The following is a 9,380-nucleotide window of genomic DNA, read 5'->3' on the forward strand; positions in this document are numbered from 1 at the left end:
AAATGTCTCAGCTTTGCTGTCCTATCCTACAGAGGCATGTCATCATTAAGAAAACAGTAGATCTGAAGTCAGGAGTAATGAAACACAGAAGATTACATGCTTTGATTTTGAATGTGTGTTGTTGGTGCCACTGCGTCAGGAGCTGGACACTGCCGACACAAAATTCTTTGGGTATTTATCATATGCAGAGAGGAGGAGTGATGTGATACCACAGTCCTCTTGCTCCAGTACACCGACACAACTGGTTCATCAGGAGGATATATCTCATTTTTCTGGCAGTTTTGACAGTTGTTCACTTGTGAGCCATTCATCCAGCAAAGAACTCAAAAAGGAAAACTTCAAAAGGTTTTCACTCCCCGTGAAAACCTTTTCTGCTGGGTCACTTCTGTTCAGATGATGCCCACAGAGAATCTTATGATGTTCACAGAGAATTGTTAATGCATGTAGGAGGTAACTAGAACCATACTACACTTGCATACAGTCCATGAGCATAAGAGACCTGATGAGCACAGGCTGGGGAGGCAGTCAGATCACCAGGCAGGTAGAGGAAGATTGGCCTATGCTGCTCTTTGGATGACTGTGATCCTCCTGCCTGCTGAGCTGTCTGCTTCCAAGTTTTAGTTCTTCTTTTTTAAGGGATTGTAATTGTTCTACCAGTAGTTTCCCCTTAAGACCTAGAGCTACTGACTGTTAGCATATCAAGAGTTAACAGTTAACACCTCTTTCTCCTCTTGTGGCAGTTTGAGCTAATGTGCTTCCTTGATCCTTAACAGATAGTTTTTTTGTTTTTTTTTTTTATGAGACTGAATGAGTTTTTGAATCACAGATATCTCAGTCTCCAAGTTTGACAGGTGTATCTGATGCAATGTGCTAAACAGCACATCTCTGAACAGAAAGTGCATTTGAGTCCAACTGTGTTAGCCACTGTCTACCAATCCCTTAAAGCTGGATGCACAGGTAGTGCTTTACTCAGGGAAACTCTGGGGCACTTCACAGAGATGCTTTCTCCCCCACCAGACTACTTGGTACTATAACATCCCACCACCAAAAACAGAAGAGGTCTTTCTCCTGGATGTGGAAACAGTACCAAGACAATGTGATGGTGTCAGGAAAGAGTTTGACATACATGTGTCTGTCAGGTATGAGATCCTCTTTCTTCAGTGGAAAAAAGTATGAACCCAGTTGTATGACTAGAACCCCATGAAAGCCTCCTGTCTGTAGAATCACAGACATGGGATTACTTTCTTCTTGTCTATAGATCCCCAAGAGATTGCTAACTAAGAATTAAGGCCAGGAGAAGTGTGGCAGTGCACTGGTAGTGTCTTGCATGACCACAGTAACCAGCTCAGCAGTCTCCAGAGCAGCAGCAGCTGAGCTCCCATGTTGGCATCCTGGGCTGAACCAGCCCTGAGATGCATCCCCCTGTAGTGTGAAGCACTGCTGGAACTAGACAGCAGAAACTCCAGTCCCTATCCATATTTCACTTGCCTGCAAATGTCTAGAGTGAGAGTCTTGATCCATATCATCCATGCCTTACTGTCCTTACTGAAAGAGAACATTAGCAACATTTCCACTCTCAGCCTGTAACAGCAAAGGTCATTTCCACCTGTTGGAGAGGGCAACAGGAAGCCATATTATTTCCACATTAACCATAACACATTTGCTGTACAATCACTGTCCATATTGAGTGAGTAGATGGGCACCAATTTTTGTCCCTTTGTCCCACCGGTTAGACATACGGCTGAGCCTTCATATCACCGTAGGGCAGAGCAAAGTTTGGAAGTGTCCATTTGTATCTCCTAGAAATGCTGTGCTGCCTTCCACATCTAACCTGCTTCTCTCCTGACCTCCTTGAGATATGTAGGGAACCGTGGGACGAGTAACATGGCCCTGGTGGAGGTGGAGATGCTGTCAGGGTTCATTCCTGTTCAGAGCTCTGTGAAGGAGGTAAGACTTCCTTTGGCTTTCCTTGAGGATATCAAAATCTGTTTTCCAGATGTAGCTCAGTCAGAAATATCCAAACATTTAAAAAGTGTCGTAGAACGGTAATTACAAGTGAAGATATAACAGGCTATTTCACAAGGCAACTTTCCACTTGCACAAGTGGTTGCGCAGTTTTCATGTTCATAGTGAGGATTGCATACACAGGAAGGGATCAGAGAGAAGATGAAAAAGCACCTAGTTAGAATCATCTGGCATGCATTGGGCCCCTTTGCACTTCCCAGTGCCATTTTTAGGGATATTCCATAAAGTGGTGTTGAATCCCATAGTGCTGTTCAATGACATGCTCCAGTGTTCCACACAATAGCTAGACAGATCTGACATAGCCTCACACTAACCAGTTTTCCCTTTGCTACAAGTGATGACAGTAGGAACATGGTCCAAGGACACTTGTACCAAAACTGAAAACTGTTTTCTAAGGCTTGATGTGCTCCCAGCAATCTCAATGCCACGGAATGCAAACCTGACTAGTCCTCAGGCTAGGCTAAGTGCTTTTGTTAACAGTGGTGCACTAACAAATTCCAAACCTGCTGTGAAACAGGGAAGGCCAATAAGCCGATGTTAACCAAGCTTATCTCTTGCCTTCCTATACAGCTGGAGAAGGTACCCCTTGTGAAAAAGATGGAGATAAAACCAGACAAAATCACAATCTACTTGGAGGAGGTAAGAGGAAGACCACAGGGAACTGCCCATTCATGTAGTAGCAACAGAAGTACTTTGCATGGGGACTTTTGCAGATTAGAAATACAAACCTCTAGGCTGGTCAAGCAGGCTAAACTTTTCACAGAAGAGGAAGAGGGTAGAAGAACCTGGAAAGGAAGAAAAAAAACCCTCTGATGCAGAAGGAGTGAAGTTAGTATGTAGGTGATTTTGAGATGATCAGTGCATTTCTGCTCACTTCCATTCTTCTCTTCAGCTGGGTGAGAGTTCCCTAAAGCTTAACATCTCAGTGGAACAAGATGTTGAAGTGCAGAATCTGAAAGCTGCAACAGTGCACGTCTATGACTACTACAAGCCAGGTGAGATTTCACTGACATTGGTGTAAAGTAACTACTGTACCCCCCACTCAGACATAATTATGGCTGTGACCCTAATTCTCTTTAACCCCCTTATTCCAGTGCATGTCCTCCTGCAATTTCAAACTTGGGTTTCCTCTGTACAAAACTTCAATATTCAGGTACCCAGTGGCCTAGAAAAGTTCTTCAGACAAGGCTGCCTGGCACTAGGATTATGATGTGGGGTGTTAAGTGTGCCATGACTGTTGTTTTTTTCATCTAGCTTCAATATAGAAGACTTCTCTCACAATTTGCCATGAGTTCTCCAGCTTTTAAGCTCTCTTGGGAATACTTAGGCACTTATTGAAAATCAGTATTATGTAGTGCTACCCTGATCCACTAGAAGGCAGAATTTAGTTGTATGCATTTTATGGCAAGTGTAATAATCCTACCATCCATTGTGTCCTGTCATGCCTCAGAGAAAAATAGGAAAATAATTTGTTACCCTTTAAAGCTATAAAAGAATTATTAGCACAGAGAAGAGAGACTTTGATTATATTTTGAGTCTTTCTGATTATTCTGTGCTCAGTATGAGACAAAACAGCAGATGGAACATTAAGAATTATTTTTTTTTAAAAATTGAGAACAAAATGGAAAAACTGCCACTGGAGATTTCAAAAGCAGCACTATGAGTCGTATACTAAATTCCATTCTTGTTCCCCTTTCCACCGTGGCAAGAAAAGGACACTTTTTAATCCAGCTATTACAGAGCTAAATATTGACCCCTAATATGCTCTCCCTCTGCTATTTAATCCTGTACAAGAATTTTTGTGCTTAGTACATACAATTTAAAGAGCGTTATCTGACATGAAAATACTAATTATCACTAAATAAGCCAGGCTGTCAGGACATGCTGTGGAAAGGTTTTTTATTTGCAAAAAATGTCCTTGCATAATAAGGCATCACAGTGCACAAGGTGATCTTTTACAGCTGTGTGGAATACATGTTGTGGGCACAGATTGCTGGCCTGACCCACTAGAGACATTTCTTTGCTCCTGCATTCACGGTCTGAGGAGTGAAAAATTAAGGCAGTGGGTTGGTTGTGCTACTGAGAAAGAAGTTTGGCAGTACCCTGCCATGCAGTCCTGCAGCTCACCACCCTGTCCCTCTTGTTTCTACAGATGAACGCTCGGCAAGAGAATATGCTTTCCCCTGCAGTTCAGGTTAGTGCCAAGAAGCTTCCAGCCGGGACAGGGCAGAGGACTGGTGGTAAGCAGGCAAAGCATCCCACCCCTGCTCTGCATTTAATCCTGTCATGTGATGTAGGGCCTTCTTGGACTGCAGGTTGAATTGGGATCTACTTACTGGTTGTGGGCACAGTTTCTAGCCCAGGTATTAATCTCATTGTAGACTAAGGCTTGAGCATACCCTGGAAGATTAAAATGATCTCTTTTTATTTCATTTCCATGCAGTCCTCACAGTATTCCAAGTCTAAGTACAACCAAAAATGCCTATGTCAATGATAAAAAGATGTCACAACTCATCCCATAAGATCTCTTGGTCTGCAGACATTTTCCTAAAAAGTTATCAGGCACTTTGCATTTTCTTTCCTCTTTCTTTCTACAGATGCCTCAAAGCAGGTTTCCTCCTAGTATGCTCTGACTCTGCAACCTGAGTTTTCTGCCTGCATAGAGAAAACTTCATTGCTCCAGCTCTCCCCTTCCCTGCTGTGTTGGAAACACCCTATTTCCTTTGCCCTATGTTTCCATGTGAAAACTGGCTTAATACGCATTACTTCGGAAGCAGGTGAAATAAAGTATGTGGAACCTGGAAAGAAGGCAGTGACTTGACAGTTGATGAAGATTTCAGTGCATAAAAAGAGGGAAACACTGTGCATGTTGTGGTTACATACTTTGCATTTGGTCACCATAGTGATTTAAATCTCTCTCATCCCCAAGTCCCATCTCTGAGCTCCCTTTTCAATTCAATTAACTCAATAGCTGATCTGCAACCAAATTCCATGCAAAAAACCCCCCTCATTTTTAACCCTGAGCTGGTTTATTACCTGATCCATTTTTCTGTCACAACTCAAGAGTAGGAACAGGCAAGGGAATGCTGAGGAAGAAATACTTTACCAGTTCATTCAGACAGAAAAGAACTGTACAGCAAAGTCTTGTGAAGGGAGAGCATGAAACCAAAATAACATTCACTACACATTCACTGCATATTTAGACTCTGACAACACCTAGTCCCATCCTATCAAGACATTAACCCAAATGACTAATCCTTACCTGTGGCACTACTTAAAAAAGACAACAATCTGAGGAATTTCAGGATGCAGCACATGCAACAAGACAACAGAGTGTATGCAGATGGCCCAGAGGGATTTGCAGTGCCATTAGGGAGATAGCACTCATAAAAAGGGGGATACTGGATAAGAAAAAATGGGTACTAGTTTCACAGAACTGATTGCCAAAAGATAAATTACCACGACAGTCATATCAAAAATGTATTAAGGTATGAAGTAAGGTATGAAGTCAACAAGCCCAGGGGCAATGAAAAGAAGTGAGCAAGATAAGCTGGGAATTTGGGAAGTGATGAGCTTCTAAACAGGAAGTACTTTGGGAGAAAAACAAGGGAAAAAGGAACATGAAGTGAAGCAGGTCGTGTGACAAGGATTGTTTGGGTTATCCCTGTGTAGTAGCCCTTTGCCTGATCAACACAGCTTGCAAAAGGACAGCAAATATTTTTTTTTTCTCTGACCATTCAGAACAATTGGTCCATAAAGTGAGCAGAACCAGCCCTTCCACATGGGGACAAAAGGAAAATAAATGTCTCACAGCAGTGCTTAACAAGCATTTAGAGGAGGTAGAAAACCTGAGGAACCAAGTGATACATTCTGTGGACAGCTGATGCAAAAAGTAGATAGGGTTGAGTTCAAGGAAGCAAAAATATGAAGGTACAAACCTCCAAGGATTGTTCCCCTAGCATTGTCCCTTCCCAAGACATGGTGGGAGTCAATAGAGACTGTTCAATGGTGCTCTGCAAAGGGAGCAAAGTGAGACCTGTTGCCTGTCCTGGTTGCCTTCTTGGCAAGTCTCTTCCTCTGGATATTTGGGATGGACTGGAAGAGCTTTGGGGTTAAAGCCTTCTGATGTGTTGAACTTCAAATAAGAATGTTGTAAATAAAACCTGAAGTCTGTAACCCAGCATGCTCACTGTGTCCGTGAGCCAGGCTCTCCCCTCTCTAAATGGACATGTGCCAAGGATCTGCTTTACAGTTCATGGGATCAGATTGCCATGAAATTAGATCCTGATAGAAGCAGCCCACCAAGATTCCTCTGCTTCTGAAGATAGGATGTCTTGGCACCTTGTACCTGCGTGGGGCAAATAAGTGAGAAAAACAAGTGTGTGAAATATGAATACAAACAGGTATTTCCAGGCTGTGGTTTCAAATCAGAAAGATATTATTCAGCTGCAGATGAGGGGTTGAGGAAGCTGGCAAAGCAGAGAACTGAAAAAAAAGCTGCTGTGTGGCAAGCTCCCATAAGATAGGAAATTTACAGCAGAAGTCAGTGAGCTTTTTGCCTCTTGAATTAAATATTAGGGAATGCAATAAGTGGCTAATTGTGCTGGATGGGCAATCTGATGCATGCTCAGTTCTGTGGCTGTTGAAAAGTGCTCTCTGTCCTTGGTGACATCCATAGGAAATACCTTCCAGGGCAAGAAAGGAACCCTTGTAATGTGTAAGCAAAGGTAGGGCAGGTGGCCAGGAGACTTCCTTCCACCACCTCACTACAAGCAGCTGTGTGGATCTTGGTTGCCCAAATAGCCTGGAGGCAACTGGGAAATTTCCTGCAAAGTTTTGGTGCTTTAATCCATGAAAAAGAAGGTCCAGAAGAGCATCATGCAGGCAGCAGCTAACAGACATTCTGGTCACCAGCATCTCAGACAGCAAGGGATTTTTCTGCAGGAGGATGACTGTAAGCACACAAGATGGCCCCAAATGGATTCTGACCTTGTTAGGGCATTATTTTAAAAATAAATGGCATATAAAAAAATCTGTACATGAAAAAAGTAGTCTGTACAATGACCAGTCCACAACAAGAGACAAGGTGCTCCTTCTGAGGTACCTGAAGGTGATGGTCTCACTTCCAGGCTGAAGTGAGTATATGGGTGTGGGAAAGGGAAAGAAGACAAATGCAGTTACATAGACTACATGTCTGTTTGTATGCCTGTACTATAAGAATCTGTACGGCACAGTATGCAGGCTCATGCTTATGCTACGTGCTGTTTATTCACCTGTCTATAAGGTTCATTTACTGCCACTGTGTTCATAAACTGGAAAAAAACCCGTGAGCTCGGAAGGTGCACTTTTCCTGCAGGGCCACTGAGCGTCACCATCACTCCGTGGCTTGCTCTGCAAGATGCCGTTTCTCCAGGGACTAAATCTCCGTTTCTAAAACGGGCTGGAATGGAGGGGGAAAAATCATTGGAATGAAAATGGGCTGCTTCTTCCTTTTTCCCGGAGCTGGGAAGAGCTGCACCTGAACCGTGAGCTATCTAGGCAATGAATTCTGCCTTATGTGTAGGCAAAGCATTTGACAGGTTTCCAGCCAGACCCTCTAAACCATCTTGCAATTTGCAGCATGATCCTCAGTGACAACAATTATGGCACTGAACAAGTGCTTTATCGGGAGACACTAAAAAGGCTGGGATCTCACCATTTGGGAAGCAGCATAGATATTGGCCAGGTGCACTTGCTTTCCCTGAAACTATTAAAGACAGGTGAACCTCGTGGAATAAAAGGTCCAGTGGCTTCCTTTTCCCTGGGTCAGTGGAGGTGAGTGAGAGCTTTCTTGTTTCACACCCCAGCAGTAGCAGAGTGGTGTGCAAGTCCACAAGAGACATGTACACATAGGTTAATGCTTCAGAGACACCCACATCAGCACAGTGTCACTGGCCTGATCCTTTCCTAAGGATCAGCACTCAGACAAATGCATTTTCATAGGTGTCAGGTTTTTGGCCCTATAAACCTTTCATCTTGCTGGCTAGACAGACCACAAAACAAAGAGCACAATAATACAGGAAACAATTAAAATAATTAATTAAAAATGTAATGCAGGCTACTGTGATCAGATATCTTGTGCACACAAACATACTGATTGCATTTGACTGGTTTTGTTTATACCTACCTTCTCTCCATTTGATCCGCCTTGATCCCTCCATTTCCCTGCCTGTGATTTTTACCCCAAGCATACCATTGCAGTTTTGAAAACCCTAAAATTCTCTTTATCGGTTCCAACATCCCCTCACAGCTGCTAACTCACTAAGTCCTAAAGCCTCTTTATTGCAGTATTTTCCCCTAGTCGTATTGCAGTAACTGCCCTTCGTTTGCATACATTCCAGAGAGTTTCCTCCTTTGAATCCACTTCAGTGGGTTTTGCAAGTGGGACAAATGGCTTAGTCGTTCATCCAGTTGTTGGGGCTTTTAGGCGGGGTTGATTCCCGGGGATTACTGTTTGCTGAGTTTCCTGCCTTGTCATTGTTTCTTTGTTCACTGTCTGACCTTTTGTTTTAAATAACCTTAAATATCTCCTTGAAAATCAGCCAGACAGTTTTCCATCTGAATTGAAAAAGAACCCTCAGCATTTAGAGCAAGTATGTTTGGTAACAGCCCAAATGCCCTCCTGTACGGTGTGTTTTGCTGATTTTTAGGCAGTAGCAAATATTTTTCTGTGATTCTAAGTCAATGCGAATTGACTGCAATTCATAATGGGAATTTGTTCCTGTGAACTGATAGCCCAGCACTGTCATTACAGAGCCAGATGCAACTTTCTTGCAACATCAAAGATGCCATTTGCAGGAGTATTTATGGTGCTCATAGCCTCAGTGGTGCTTGAGCTTCTGCCCCTTGTACACGTGGATGAAGCGTGATTCATTCCTGTTTGTCTTTTGCTGCATCCCACTTGTCCTTGGTGCTGGCATTCTGAAGGGAAACTCACCAGCTCTCATCAAGATGAGCCACTGGTCTGACCCGGTGGGCATTTATTTTCTTAGAAACAAATATGTTGATCGTAAAATCATAGAATGCTTTGGGTTGGAAGCGACATTAAAGATCATCTAGTTCCAAACCAACTGGACACGGACAGGGACACCATCCACTAGACTGGGTTGATCAAAGTTATTTCTCACACATCCAACTTGGACTTGAACACTTCCAGGAGTGAGGCATCCACAGCTTCTCTGGGCAACCTGTGCCAGTGCCTCACCACCCTACAGGAAAGAATTTCTTCCTAACAATTAATCTAAACCTGCTCCTCTTCATTTTGAAGCCATTGCCCCTTGTCCTGTCACTGCATGCACACATACTTCCTCTTCACG

At 43.2% G+C, this 9,380-nt stretch overlaps 1 protein-coding gene across 2 annotated transcripts in view; it reads left to right on the forward strand.

The window, feature by feature from the left end:
* Nucleotides 1–4,833, forward strand: part of LOC134414297 (alpha-2-macroglobulin-like protein 1) — a 28,875-nt gene extending 24,042 nt beyond the window's left edge. The window contains exons 32-37 of one of the 2 annotated variants that reach the window (XM_063148659.1): nt 1,018–1,139; nt 1,857–1,947; nt 2,596–2,664; nt 2,918–3,020; nt 4,178–4,265; nt 4,623–4,833. In XM_063148659.1, coding sequence (XP_063004729.1) covers nt 1,018–1,139; nt 1,857–1,947; nt 2,596–2,664; nt 2,918–3,020; nt 4,178–4,224 — 432 coding nt within the window. In that variant the 3' untranslated portion in view covers nt 4,225–4,265; nt 4,623–4,833. The remainder of the gene's footprint in view (nt 1–1,017; nt 1,140–1,856; nt 1,948–2,595; nt 2,665–2,917; nt 3,021–4,177; nt 4,266–4,622) is intronic. The other variant, XM_063148658.1, reaches the window with a different exon arrangement.
* Nucleotides 4,834–9,380: the final 4,547 nt, after the last annotated feature.

Source organism: Melospiza melodia, chromosome 2, assembly GCF_035770615.1.
Source record: "Melospiza melodia melodia isolate bMelMel2 chromosome 2, bMelMel2.pri, whole genome shotgun sequence".
Classification (NCBI taxonomy): Eukaryota; Metazoa; Chordata; class Aves; order Passeriformes; family Passerellidae; genus Melospiza; species Melospiza melodia.